The sequence below is a fragment of the Eumetopias jubatus genome, unplaced genomic scaffold (genome assembly GCF_037043125.1).
Source record: "Eumetopias jubatus isolate StellerSeaLion01/CBP00866 unplaced genomic scaffold, mEumJub1_p1.0 scaffold_10, whole genome shotgun sequence".
Lineage (NCBI taxonomy): Eukaryota > Metazoa > Chordata > Mammalia > Carnivora > Otariidae > Eumetopias > Eumetopias jubatus.
In genome coordinates this window covers 39,050,088-39,065,030 of record NW_028274816.1, presented here as the reverse complement: position 1 = coordinate 39,065,030, position 14,943 = coordinate 39,050,088, and the positions used below count along the sequence as shown (strand labels likewise).

Sequence of the window (14,943 nt, the reverse complement as noted above, 5' to 3'; positions counted from 1 at the left end):
GGTTCCCAGGGCAGTCACCTCCTTTTGATCCTGAAAACTCAAAACTCTGTCATATGACTCACAGGACAAAGGCCACCCCACTGCTCCCACCGGACCTTTTCTTAGCGGCAGGGTGCCCACCACTCTGAAAACATGAGGGATTCAAAACACTGGCACACATTCGTTCATCGAAAAATACCAATACAGGATAGTCCGCCAGGAGACCACCATGGCACAGCTGGGGAGAGGCCCAGGTTATGAAAATGGAGAAGCACAGCACAGTTATAAACGGTATCAGTAAGGAGTCTGAAGGAGGGATTTGTTCAGGAGGGTGGAACACACTCCCATGCAAGCTTATATTAATATTAATAACCCAATCAGTAAACCTCAGTTTTAAAAAAACCATAGCAGAACTACAGGTAAACTAAAGGAAGTCTCTGTTCAAACCACCACCAATTCAATCTGTGGACCTGAACTGTTTCTCCACAGTTAATTTAGGCTTGAAACTGATACACTGCCAACACAGTACTAAGACCGTAGGAAGTCCTATGAATTAAAAAGCAGATCATTTTAAGGAATTGCCCAGTGAGCTCAGATGTGCACACCCGCATCCCACTTACCCGGTAATTATGGTACGGCTCCGTCTCTGTATACTGCACCCGGAAGTTCTCGTACTGCCCGCCACGCCAGAAACGCTCGATTTCATAGTCGTAATACGGGTCTGCGTAAGGCTCTAGTCTGAAAACAGAGCCCGGGAAAAGTAAATCTTGCCACTTGGGAATATTAATGCAAAAACATTACATAAAATGTTAGCAAACAGAATCCGACACCACGTTATGAAAACAGACACCATGACTCAGTGGGATTTCCTCCAGGAGTGCAAGGTTGGGCCAATACGAGGAGGTTCACGACAAACCTAGAGAGAAAAATCACAGGACTGCACCCACAGATGGTGGCAGTGTCTGGGACAAGAGTACCCATTCCTGATGACAAAACTGAAGGAAAGTGGAGGTGGCGCTTTCTTAATGTGACCACACATATGTGTGCACTGTGGGACTAAAGCCATGGGCACAGAGGGGCGTTTCTGTAAGGCCAGGCCAAGGCGAGGAAGCCACGGCCTCCAGGAGCACCCACTGGCGGGACAGGGGCCCAGCCACTACAACCAGGAGGCCAGAGACTGGGCAAAAAGGAAAAAGATCTACACCTGGAAACTGAGGCACAGTAAAGCCACTCCAAGCAGCCAGAAGAACCCAGTGAGGCAGACCGAGACCAAATACTCACCGCTTGGGAGAGAGTAGAGAAGTCTGCATTTGCAACAGTAAGCAAGAAACAAAAATACTGAGGAATAAAGTTCATTTAACCAGAAACGAGCAGAACATATTTGAGGAAAATTTCACAACACTCTCAAGAGAACATAAAGAATTGGAAAAATGTTCCATGCTCATGGACTGGAAGAACAACCACTGTTAAAATATCTACACATTTGGGGTGCCTGGGTATTATGCTAAGTGAAATAAATCAATCAAAGAAAGACAATTACCATGATTTCACTTGCATGTGGAATTTAAGAAACAAAACAGAGGAACATACGGGAAGAGAGGGAAAAATAAAGCAAGACGAAATCAGAGAGGGGGACAAACCACGGGAGACTCATAAGGACAGAGAACTGAGGGTTGCTGGAGGGGAGGAGCTGGGGGGCGGGCTGGAGGGGAGGAGCTGGGGGGCGGGCTGGAGGAGCTGGATGGGGGATGGGCATTAAGGAGGGCACTTGTTAGGATGACACTGGGTGTTCTACCGAAGTGATGAATCACTGAATTCTACTCCAGAAACCAACATTGCACTGCATGTTAACTACCTAAAATTAAAACAAAAACAAACACAGAAAACACTGGAAAGACACAAAAACACGTGAATAAATGAGACAATGTTCCCTGTGCTGGGTCAGGATGACCAGACACTGCCAAGGAGTTAACTATCTGTCCGTTAATTAATAAACGTAGGGTAATCCTGGTACAAACAGCAGTGAGCTTCTGTATGGAGCTAGACAAGCTGGCTCTCAGGTGCCCAGGGAGACAGAGGAAAGGGAGACCAGCCAAGAAAGACACGCCCTCTGAGACAATAAGCCATGGTAGGAGGCCTTTCTGGGGAGGAAAGGAATGGCCCACAGGAATGTGACAGGAAACCCAGAGACAGACCCCAGTAGGGAGGATAAAGGAGCCTCCCGCAGGGAACCACCACTAACCTCTGTGAGGAAGGTGAGGAGACCCCACCTTACCCACAGACCCAGAGAACCTGCCCTGGGGATGCCTGGGACCCCGATGGAGGAAAGAGGAAATGTAAACCCAAGAACACATGGGCATTCTTCCAGGGATTTCTTGGCTCGAGACCAACTCTCCCCTTTGAGTAAGCTGGTGGGGGAAACCGAGGCGCCTATAACCCACAGAGGTGTTGTTCTGGGTAGCCGCCAAGGCCTACACCAGGCGGACCATCTGGGTCACCTGATGGCCTCCAGCGGGCTGCTTTTTGGGAGGCCTCTCCCCGGCTCGTCCAGGACCTCCGTCCGGCAGGCACCCCCCAAGGCTGGCTCTGCGGATGACACAGCTCTCTTTCATTCCAAGCAGCCAGACATCTTCCTAAGCACCTAAGCCCCACACTACTCAGATCGTACTTAAGACAAGAGTCAGGAATGGCAGAGGCCTGCTGCAGCCGTAACAGAAGAGAGAATGCGGCCCCTGAGGCACCAGCACCATCTGCAGCTAAGTGGAGGCCCTGGGGAGCCCTTTCCCAAGTGGGTGTGAGGGTGTACGTTCTCTCAAAGGAGGGCTGTACCTGCCGATTCGTGTTTGGGAAACCGGGTAAGTGGGGTGAAAACGGGCCCTCTCCCGAGGGACTGCTCAGATCAGGCGGCGCAAGCGGCTCGATGGACGCATACTGGTAAGGGCTCCACCCCAGGCCCCAGGTTACCGCTGTTGACAGCTCCTGCCAAGGACCTCATTCCTCACAGCTGACACCCTGGGGTCCCCTTGTCTGCCAGTTCCCACCGTCCTGTGGGCTCAGCGCGGCATTCTGGGTTCACACCCCACCCCAGCAGCCTGTGCAGAGAGGTTTCCTTCTTCCCTCCCTCCTTTCTTAGGTAGGCTCCAAGCCCACCATGGGGCTTGAACTCATGACCCGGAGATCAAGAGTTGTGTGCTCCCGACTGAGCCAGCCAGGTGCCCTGAGGGGACATTTCTTAATGTCTTGTGCGTGTCAGATCCCACAAGTTGTTCGGCACCTGAATAAAGTGCCTCAGGGTGGTGGAAAGAAGGTCCTAAAGCTATGAATTGGGGTCTGTCTAGAAAGACACTATTTTTACCAACTGATCCTGCTGGGCAAATTAATTCCAAATAATAGCATAAAGATAACACCTGTTTTCCTGTCCTTTATGCCACCTCAGAGAGCTTCCTCACAGCTCCTGAGCAGGCATCTCCCCAGCGGGTCTCTAATGAAGCACCCAGCTCCGTGTTACCGGAGCCCGACCATGAATAAGGCCACCAGGCGCCACCACGTGACAGCGATTCAGAATTTTCCGTCCCTACCCTCAGCATCAGGCCAGGGAGCCCAGGTCCCGGGAACGGATGTCCACGTTCTCAGACCTCAGTAGGTGGGCAGCAGAATCACCCAGAAGGCTTGTTAGCAGCCAGCTGGGCTCCACCCGCCCTTGACGCTCAGAAGGGGGAATTTCTGACAAGCCTCCCAGCCTGGTGTGCTGTTGATCCCGAGGCCAACCCCGGAGCTCCACCCTTGGGCCTGTGCCCCCCTCCCCTCGCCTGGCACACACAGGGACCTTGGTCACAGGCCTGCTGCGCTGCCAGCTGAGGGGCAGCTGGGCACCAAAGTGGAGACGCTGCAGGCTCCCAGGAAAGGAGAACCAGTAATGCTGGGCATTCTAAGTTTTCCATCGCTGGCCCTTGAACTGCTGTTAAGCTCCCTGCTTGGTGTCTCAGCCGCCCCGCACACTCTCTGCCAAGTGCTCCGTGTGAGGCTGGCCCACAGCAGGTGCCCCAGGAGCTGGTGAGGCTGGGGTGGACAAGGGCTCTGTCCTGGCCCCGGCCCATCACTGCCTTCAGGGCTCCTGCACCCCGGCCTCCTCGCTCACCTCAGAGACATCAGTGTAGCTGGCCAGCATCCCCTCCTCAGTGGCTGGACTCCCAGCACCTCCTCCAGCCTCTCCCTTCCCTCCCTGCAGGGGTGGGGGCACTGCTTCCTGCAGGTGCTGCTCCCAGAGTCTCACAGACAGCGTGTCTTTACGTTACATGCTCTTCATTACAATAGCCAGGGGGATCTCCTCTGCTTAGTGGATGCCAACTGACACAGCAGAGGTGGCTTCCCACCTGACCCATGCCGGGACCCTGTTCCCGGAGGTCCTGACTGACAACGTCTGGCTGGGGCCTGGCCCACGAGTGTCGCAGAAGCCCTGGTTCATCAGCCCCAAGGCCCCGATGTTCAAACATCAAACCCGAGTGAGAACTTGGCTCGAAGACCCATCTTCAGAGGCTTTAGAGGCTGAAGGCCCTGCAGCGGGGACCCCTCCCCCCGTCCCCAGCAGAGGAGGCATGGAGTCAGCAGCCAGTGTCAGCCCGGCACCAAGCGCAGGGTTGGGGGAGGCCAGAGCCAGACTCGCCACCCTGTTCCTCAGGAGGCACGTGTTCAAGTCCCCGCTCCAACCAGGGCTGGGAAACACAGTGGCAAGGGCGAACCTTGAGGTTCTAAACCTCTTCTTTCAGGGCTCAGAATGACCACACTCAGGGAGCACCCACTGCTCCGTGCTAGTCACATGCCCCACACCAGAGCTCCCGGGATCCCACCCTGGCCCCCGCAAGGCAAGATCATCACCTGCATCTGACACAAGGAAAATGCGAGGCCTCAGGACACGAAGGGAGCCGCATGACTTAGCAGACAGTTCTGACTCCCATGTTCCTGTCTGGGATCTGACACGTCCCCATACCCAGAATTACAAAACACAGAGGTCTGAACTCCATCTTTCAATCTCTATCCATCGACCTCTGAGCTGTTCCCTGCCATGACAGGCGTGGACCAAAGAGCTTCTCCTCCTTTCTGCACGTGTGACAGGAGGGCCCTGAGACAGCCTGGCGGGAGCAAGTAAGGGCAGCGGAGTCCTGAAACACAAGCACTGCAGGAGTCCCTCCCCTCCGCACCGTCCACCAGCACCTTAGCCAAGCCCGGTGACGGGGCTTTCCCGGAAGCAAGCGTGAACGCACGTCGCTACAAGCCTGACACGATGCTGAAGGCGGCTCCGATCACAGGCCGAATGCCACGCCGTCCCTGTGACCTGGGCCCACACTGCAGCTGCTGCTCAGGAGAAACCTGCCTGATTCTGCTCCATAGAAGAGAGCACAACGAAGCTGGCCTTCCTTCCCCTGGAACTGGAGCACAGGCAGACGAGAGCTTTACTTAATGTTACATGATTTCTAAAACCCTGACTTAGGTTTTCAACCATGTGTACTTTGGTAATGAGTCTCTAAAAGACCAGCAGTAAAACACCTGGCAGAAAAAAACAACAAAGACAGCATTTACAACGAAAAGGGTCACACCTGCCAAGTTCCTGGACTCTGGTGACAATCTCATGGGGGCCTGGAGGAGGGTGGGCAGAGGCGGACCGACAAGGCTCCAAGAACAGCTGTAGAAGCTCTCCGAGCTCAGAGGAACCCACAGGGAGGCAAGCCCCCCCCCAGGCGCACGGCCCTGGCAGAGCTGACACTCTTCCTTCACGGAGCAAAAAACCAAGGAAAGTTCATGCAGAGAGTCTGAAAGGATCCTGGGGACGCCATTCTCAGTCCAGGACAGGGGACAAGCATAGGCCAGCAATGCCTGAGGGAACCTACGTGCCTCTGCTCTCCAGAGCCCGTGGCTCACACAGCTGGGGACAACTTAATACTTTATCAAAAGGGAAGGAAGAGACCAGAACTGTTCTTACACTGTGTCTCGGACATCTCTGGTGATCCGGTAATTCCAATCCCGGAAAACTTCATTCTCCTTGTCAAACTCCCGTTCATCTTCACCAATGGTCACCGTAAACCTTTTCTCTTCAAAATCAGGCTCCTGTTCTTTTCGAATGGTTGCTTTTTTTAAAACCTACCATTGTAAGAAAAAGTCAATGCCGGTTACCGTTAAGAAAAGCAAAGGGAAGCCTGTCCTGGTGTGACCTGTGGAGCCTCGGCCAGGATGGCCGAGTGGCCTGCATGCGCGGTGGGGGAGATGCACCTCAGCTCTGGGCCTGGAGCGCGCGGTCGCTGCACCTGGCAGTCAGGACAGGCCCGCTCAGCAGTGCCACGGAGCTCGCTCACATTCCAGAAAGGGCTGAGAGAGCTGGCCACCTCCTAGAAATAGTCCTGACACTGAGCTGGGGAGCCCCAGACAGTCACTTCGTGAGGAAGCCCAAGTGCGGAGAGGAAGGTGAGGCTGCTGGTGGCAGAAAAGCCACATGGAGTGGTTCCAGTCTCAAAAGAAAGGAAGGGTGGTGGGGTGTGTGCTGAGCGAGGGAGAAGGGTTTTGTCTTAGTCTGTCACCTCCCTGGAGAGAAGTGGGGGCTCAGCAAGCAGGCCTGGTGCCGACGGACCACTAGCCTGACAGCCGGGGCCACGGTACGGAGTGAGGGAGCGGGAAGGGAGGGGAGGGCGGTCTTGGAAGAGGGCAGCTCCTCCACAGGCAGGGGCCCCTGCGCTAAGTCCCCAGGGAGCGGGACTGGGCGGCCAGCGGCTGGGCTGTGGGCGCTGCAGCACCAGCTGGGGTGTGGTCTGCTGCTGCCCAAGCCAAGGGAAGGCAGCAGGCCTGTGCTGTGACCTCACGCACCTCGGAGAGGTCGACAGACATCAGTTTCCTTTTGTAACTCTTCAGAGAAATCAGACAAATATACCCTCACTTCAGAGACTTTACTGGGTTTTCAATCCTTGTCCCTGAATCAAAGAAATGCTACTTTTGCTCAAGGAGCGCTGCTAGCATTTTCTTCTCGGGCTGTCTGGTTACCTCCTTCGCGTGCCGGAGTCCTCGTTCCCAGGCACTCTCTGTGGGGGGCTCTGGAGGGGGTGGAGGCAAAATTTCATCAACTACTGGCCCACCCTATTAAAAAACAAGAAGGGAAAAGTTGAGAAAGCAAGCAAAACTTTAAAATTTATAAAGAAACGGGAGCAAACACCCCAGCAAGAGCATTAGTGGTTGCACACCACCCGCTCTCCAAGCCTCAGTCTGGCCCCGGACCCACTGCCCTGCCTGAATCTAGAATTACCTCCACATGGAGACACGGAAGCATCTGGAAGGCGACTCAGTGACTGTGTGACGTCACAGAAGTGCCTTTTTAAACAAGGTGTGTTAATGTGCTGTAAGCTGAGGATTCAGAGAGCTTAGGTGTCCCATCTGCTAGCAGTTAAAGAAAAGAGGTGTTCACGCACCCATGGGTTGGCAGGCATCAGTGGGTGAGGTCCAAGAGGCGGGGCACCATTAGGCGGGAAAGGTTCGGCTTTGGTGATTAAGGAATAGTTGCCCTTGTCGTTGACTCCGGGATGTATAAACCTACAGTTCATTCCCCACGTGCAGTTCCCTATGGAGACAAAAGCCGGGTCAGAAAGGGGAGAAGGGAACCAGAGCTCACGGGTCAGCTTCCTGCTCGCTCTGCCTGCAGCAGCAGCAGCCTGGGGGCAGTGCTGGGGTCAGCGGCTCTACGGAGGGCTGGGGAGGCCCCCCCCCCGCCCCCCGCGTGCTCCAGGGCTCCTGCCGCAGCCCTCGCTGCCTCGCTAGCTGTGTCACCTGAGCATGGACAGGTCCCAGGGCAGGCGGCTGCAGCGGCAGAGTCGAAGCTCAGAGCGGGGCCGTGCGGGCCCACCCCTCACGCCTGAACAGGGCGCAGCAACCAGCCCCCCCCACGCGCAAGTTCCTGACAGGCGGGCCAGGAAGGCGTCGGGCCAGAGCGCGGGCTGAGGAGCCTCCCGCGAGCAGGACCGCCTAAGGGCTCCCGAAGGGCTGGGGTCATGTGGTCGAGGAAACACAGCCCCCGTTCCTAAGTCACTCTGGGAAGAGTTCATCGCCCCCTAAAAACAGTGAAGTCCCAGAGCTTCCCAGACAATCCGAGGCCGCCCCCTGCTCTGTGAGGTACACTGCACCGCCAGCAGGGCTCCGAGGTGTGCGTGCAAGATCCTTATCCTGACTCCAAACACTGCGATCACCTCAAGAGTTCTGCGTCTGTCTCAGGGCGTCTCTACCAGCTCTGTAAACCTGCATTTCTCCCACCAAAAGTCTCACAAACCATCCCAGGATACTTCTGTGCTTGAAGATGTGTGCGAGCGCCAAGATATGGAGGACTGAAACACACCGGGTGTTCATACTTTACAAAAACACAGTAAAAAATGTCCTCTTTTAGAATTCCTCCCTAACAGAACACCAAGATAATTCAAGGAAACCACTTGACTTTTCAGAGCAGAAGGCAAGAAGTCCAAGTTTTAATTTAATCAGTAAGTGAACCACTTTTTAAAAATTTAATCTGGGGGGGGTGCCTGCTCAGTTGGTGGAGTGTGCAACTCTTGATCGCAGGGTCACAAGTGTGAGCCCCACGTTGGGCGGAGATTATTTTTTATTTTATTTTTATTTATGTATTTATTTTTTTAAAGCTTTTATTTATTTGACAGAGAGAGACACAGCGAAAGAGGGAACATAAGCGGGGGGGTGGGAGAGGGAGAAGCAGGCTTCCTGCCGAGGAGAGAGCCCGACGTGGGACTCCATCCCAGGACCCTGGGATCATGACCCGAGCCGAAGGCAGACACTTAACGACTGAGCCACCCAGGCGCCCCCGGAGATTACTTGAAAAAAATAAATAAATAAAACACATGAATAAAAATAAAAATTTAATTTTTTAAACATGTAATATCTATATAAGAATAAAAATAAATATGGCATAAATATCTAATTTTAAAAGCATTTTCAATGGGTTAACATGCAGTTCAATTTTAAACCATCTTTTAATATATATTCCCTTCTAAATGTGATATTCCACTTGAATGTTTCTATCAACAAAACACATTTTTCCTTGTATAACATAAAGAGAAATAATCATTTGGTATTTAAGAAAAAGCTAAATTTGACATCATGAATAAACTTGTATTAAAACCAACCTAATAACATACTGATCTGAATTAAATGCAAAATAAAGTATGCTTAAAATTAATTCTCTGGAAATGCAGAAATGACTTTTAAAATTCTTAAAGTGTTAGAGAGATCACGTAAGTCAGAGGCTGGGAAATATTACACTATGAGGGTTTCAAATCCCAGAGTCTCAGAGAGCTTGACAGAAAACAGACCTTGTATGCAGTCCTGCATCTAAATAAAGGGCTGTCAGGCCCTTCCCCATCTGTCACAGAGCTCGCACGGTATCCTCACTGATGTGCAAAACTCCAGGTTTCCGTAAGTTTTTTAACCTAACATATGTACCTGGGTGGTGGATAAGTGGGTATTTGAGAATCACTGTTCTTTTTTGTATGTAAAATATATTTTTTAAAGATTTTACTTATTTATTTTAGAGAGAGAGAGTGCGAGTGTGTGTGTGGGGGGGGGGGGAGGAACAGAGGGGGAGGGAGAGGGAAGAGGAAAGAAGCCCAAGCAGACTCCGCACTGAGCGTGCAGCCCAGCACGGGGCTTAACTCACGACCCTGAGATCATGACCTGAGCTGAAACCAAGAGTCGGACACCACCCAGGCGCCCCTATATGTAAAATATCTTCAAAACGAAACCAAAAACATCACCCAATGAGCCCACTGACAAAAAAGATCTTTTCTTGCTCCCACAGGCAGGGGGAGAAAAGAGGAACAGAAGAAATCAGTCAGGAGTGCCAGAGGCAAGAGCAGCGAGTGGCCTGTGCCCCGAGACTCCGGTGGGTGACAGGAGCTTGTCCTCGTGGACCATGTGCGCCTGGGTGTGCAAAGATCCCAGCTGGACATGTCTTGACTCCTGGCCACCAAACACAAGGAGAAGGTTGCTCCAGGCAGGAGGAGAGGTCTATAAGCACCTACCACCAGGACAGATGCCCAGCACACGCAGGGAGGAGGGATCACAGGGGCTGTCCACTCCCAGTAGCCTTTTGATTTTTTTAAGATTTTACGTCATCTCTACACCTGATATGGGACTCAAACTCACAACCCGGAGATCAAGATTTGCACACTCCATCGACTGAGCCAACCATCCACTAGCCTTTTTTTTTTCTTTCTTTATTTTTAAAGATTTTATTTATTTGACAGAGAGAGACACAGCGAGAGAGGGAACACAAGCAGAGGGAGTGGGAGAGGGAGAGGCAGGCTTCCTGCTGAGCAGGGAGCCCAAAGCGGGACTCAATCCCGGGAGCCTGAGATCATGACCTGAGCCGAAGGCAGATGCTTAACGACTGAGCCACCCAGGCGCCCCACCACTAGCCTTTTTAAAAGTGGATTTTTATCTGTGTAGAAAAAAGCCTGGAAGGAAACACCCCAAACTGTTGGATGGTAGAAAGACTTTTATCTTTTACTGCCCTACTCTCTGTCAGTATGTATTACTTTCACAATTTAAAAAATCATTTTGTTTAGGGAAAAATATTCTCGAGAAAATGGAGGCAAAAATCTTGTTTTAAAACTATATGGTCTTCTACTTCCAAATGAAACTTCACAAACACAAATTTATGTGGACTGTGACTCTGACCGGGGAAAGAAACAGGCTCCCAATGATGTAACGACTCCACGTGAGGACCCGGACGCGAGCCAGCAGGGAACAAGGAGAACTGGAAGCATGGTCACGGCGGCAGGACGGGGGACAAGATTCTTCGCAAAGGCACTAATAATGTTCGATTTCGTAACTGAATGGTGGGCATCTTAGGTACTATTGTTTTTTTAATCATCATATAAGCCTGAGGAGACACTGTTATTTTATATACGTGAAATATTTATAGGTATGAAATAAAAGTAACACATAAAAATATATCCAAATACTCTAAAAGGTATTCAGTGAAGTCTCCATGCTTCCAGGGCCCTCGACCAGAGACAGTTATCAATTTGCTGGGGATGGATCAATCAATCAATCGATGTATCCACCCCCATGTTTCCCCCGCTTCTATTGTACCCTGTGTTGACCCTTGCTTCTCTCACTAAATCACAGATCCATGAAAAAGGAACCTGTGTGTGCATTACCAACACACCCATGACCAGGGAGACACACACGACCTTTGCAGAAAACCTACCCAGTCCTTCCACAGCCATCAGAGGAACTGAACCCAGAGATGATGGGACACCAAAGCCACATCTCCTGTGGCAGTAAGCTGCTGCTCACAACCACACACCTGACTGATCCAAGGACCCAACCCGTCCCTCCTGCAGCATGCAATGGCAGGAGAAGAAAGCACATCTGTGGGCACACTCGCGAGTGCGTACGCGTGCCGGGTCCAGAAAGACGACCAGAGTCGGTCTGACTGGTTGCTGGTACGGCGCAGGGCTGGCCTCGCCTAGGGGCTCTTCTCTGTGTCTGTGAGGCGTCCTGCTACCGTGTTATTTCTAAGTAAGACACAGCGGTCCCATTTTCTGTTAGTCTAAATAACTCAGAATAGAAAATAAATACAGGAATTGTAAAAATCAGGAGGTTTAAAGTGCTTCATGGTTTTAGGAAATTATCACTGAAAGGCAGGATATGTAAAAATGTAACCATTCAATATTAAGGACAAACTGAGAATCTATAAACGTGTATCCTAATGGGCATCAAGTCCCATGGACCATCACATGCAAGTTTTTAACGACAGAACACAAACAACTCAGGATTACTTTCCTTTCCCATTTCACCGACAACCAGTCACCTCTCGGGGTATCTGAGATATTTTAATTTCTCTAAGGAATACCTTCATTGTGCTAGCTGAAATAATTAATATCTGGGCTGCTTCTTTGTAAATAATGTAGACTTGAAACCAGAAGTTCTTTAACTTCTAGGTCTTAGGAGCCCAAAGCATCACAAATGGGTCGTATCTATTTACTATAGAAATTAAGACTGAAAAAATTTAAAGACACAGTGTATGCTATGTGTAACTTATGGTAACAATACATTAGCATAAATGTTTCATGAAAGATAACTTTCAAAAATACTTAATGACGCGAGCAGAATTCTCTTCCTTTTTGCAAACCTCTTTCAAGCTGACAGGAACACAGAAGACAGCGGTTCTCTCTTGTCGGCTTCTGCATTCAGTTTGCCAGGAGAGCTCATTCGCGCTGAAGTAGGTGAAGGTAAGCCAGCCTCAGGCCAACTCTGCAGCGACTCTCGCATGCCCTTGAGGCCACTTGGACCTTGTCAAGCAAGGCTTCTCAGCCGTTACTTGCTGTGCGGGGTCTGTAACCCTCGCACTGAACATTTCTGACTGTTCCACAGATGCGCACTGCTCCGCCTCGAACTGCGAGTGGACCTTCTACGCAGGTGTGATTCTGGGACACCATGCAACGGTCATCTGGAAAAGTCATTAAGCACCGCGGGTGGAGATTCAGGCCCTCCAAAATTCTGACTTTCACGTGAGAGCCCAAAGCTCATCGTTAGCAACAGACACTGTCAGCTGTTCTACTGGAGGCGGTGGGCTCACTTTGTTTCGGAGGAGACCGTGCTCTGTGTCCTGCGGCGGTCCCTGCTCACCGCGCAAGCCTTGCGTGCCCTCCCTGGAGATGCGGCTGGCGCCTCCCTGTGTGGCTGAGGGGCTCCGGGAGCGCTCGCATCTCATCAGGCTGGATGTGGGAAAGACCAGCACTGTGGGGTCTTCCTGGAGCGACGGACGTGCTCTACAGCTGGATTGTGGTGACGGCCACACAACTTGGTAAATTTAATAAAAATCATTGAATTGTATGCTTAAAACACATGAATTTCAGGGCATGGATATTATATCTCAATATATTTTTTTAAAGACCTGTACTCAAATGCAAAATTTAATTATAATTCTTCCTGCTCTCTTAGAGACATCATTAAGTGAAATTGCTATTACTCCACTCCAAGTGTCTGGTGGTCAATACCCAACTACTAGCAGGCTCAGGACAACAAAAGTAGTTTTGACCTCAGGGTCCCTTCAAAGGATTTTAAGAACCTCTAGGGGTCCGCAGACCATATGTGAAGACCTGCTGCTTTAAACATAAAAGAGAATGCAGGGATTCAAAAACGGGCAATGAACATTTCTCCAATGAAGACAGACTGTTCAAAACGCCAATGGACCCATGAAAAGATGCTTACCATCACTAATCATTATGGAAATGTAAATCAAAACCACAATGAGATACCATTTCTCATCAGGATGCTTGCTATCAAAAAGAACACACTAAGTGTTGACAAGGAGGCCCTGGGTCCTTGCGCACCACGGGCGGGGATCCAACGTGCTGCTGCTGCGGCAAACAGCATGGAGGCTCCTCAAGGAATTAAAAATAGAATCACCATATGATCCAGTAATTCCAGTTCTGGGTACACACCCCCAAAATTTGAAAGTAGGGTCTTGAAGACACATTCGCATACCTATGTTCACAGTAGCAAAAAGATGGAAACATCAAGTGTCCATTGTTGGATGAATGGATGAACAAAAATGTGGTGTACACACAATGGAGTACTAACCTAGGAAAGGAAGAAAATTCTGACACCTGCTAAAAAACAGATGAACCTCAAGGACACCAGGAAATAAGGCAGTCACAAAAAAACAAGAATCGTATCATTCCACTCCTATCAGGCACGTAAAGTAGTCAAATTCAGGGGCAGTAGAATGGTGGTTGCCAGGGTCCGCTGGAGGGAGGAATGGGGAGTGATTGTTTACTGGCTACAGAGTCTCAGTTTTACAAGAGGGAGAGAAATCTACAGATGGATGGTGGGGATGGCAACAAAGTAAATGTACTCAGAGCCAGGAACTGTATACCTGAAAATGGTTAAGATGGTAAACTTTACATTAGGCATATAGTACTAAACTGTGTGTGTGTGTGTGTGTGTGTGTGAGAAAGGGGGGAGAAAGGGGGAGAACAGGAAGGAGCAGAGACGAGGTCTGGCCCACAGAACGGATGGGCAGTACTGACAGCTGGCTCAATCAGAACCCAAAGTAGGACACAATTTAAAGAAAATGTTATTTATGCTTTTGCAGATAGTACTTTTTATCTTGATGATTCAACTTAAATACACTAGAAGTAAAAATACACCACAAACAAAATACTGGTGCTTAAAAATGTTTCCATTTAGGGGCACCTGGGTGGCTCAGTTGGTTTTAAGTGTCTGCCCTGAGCTCAGGTCATGATCTCAGGTCCTGGGATTGAGTCCCGTGTCGGGCTCCCTGCTTTGCGAGGAGTCTGCTTCTCCCTCTTCCTCTGCCTCTGCCTGCAGCTCCCCCTGCTTATGCTCGCGCTCTCTGTCAAATAGATAAAACCTTTAAAAAAATGTTTTGGGGCACCGGGGTGGCTCAGTTGGGCGACTGCCTTCGGCTCGGGTCATGATCCTGGAGTCCCCAGATCGAGTCCCACATCGGGCTCCCTGCTCGGCGGGGAGTCTGCTTCTCCCTCTGACCCTCCCCCCTCTCATGTGCTCTCTCTCTCTCTCTCTCATTCTCGCTCTCTCAAATAAATGGATAAATAAAATCTTTAAAAAAAAATTAAAAAATAAAAAAAGTTTCCATTTTTATTTCTAAGTACATTTCATTGTCAGTGGTCACAAACGCCAATGTATCCATTTGGGCAATTAATGATTAATCTGCAGAAATCTTTTAATAGAAATACAACTAACAAATTTTCTGAGGAAGAATTTTTCCTAAGGGGCGCCTGGGTGGCTCAGTCGTTAAGTGTCTGCCTTCGGCTCAGGTCATGATCCCAGGGTCCTGGAATCGAGCCCCGCATCGGGCTCCCTGCTCAGCGGGGAACCTGCTTCTCCCTCTCCCACTCCCCCTGCTTGTGTTCCCTCTCTGGCTGTCTCTCT

General features: G+C 50.5%; 1 protein-coding gene across 5 annotated transcripts in view; it reads right to left on the bottom strand.

Moving 5' to 3' along the window:
• ZC3H18 (zinc finger CCCH-type containing 18) overlaps positions 1 to 14,943 on the bottom strand; it is a 60,230-nt gene that overhangs the window by 26,185 nt on the left and 19,102 nt on the right. For all 5 annotated transcript variants that reach the window (XM_088027533.1, XM_088027532.1, XM_088027534.1 and 2 more), the window contains 4 exons: positions 7,428 to 7,576; positions 7,006 to 7,098; positions 5,957 to 6,114; positions 600 to 717 (listed from right to left, as the gene is read on the bottom strand). In XM_088027533.1, coding sequence (XP_087883659.1) covers positions 600 to 717; positions 5,957 to 6,114; positions 7,006 to 7,098; positions 7,428 to 7,576 — 518 coding nt within the window. The remainder of the gene's footprint in view (positions 1 to 599; positions 718 to 5,956; positions 6,115 to 7,005; positions 7,099 to 7,427; positions 7,577 to 14,943) is intronic.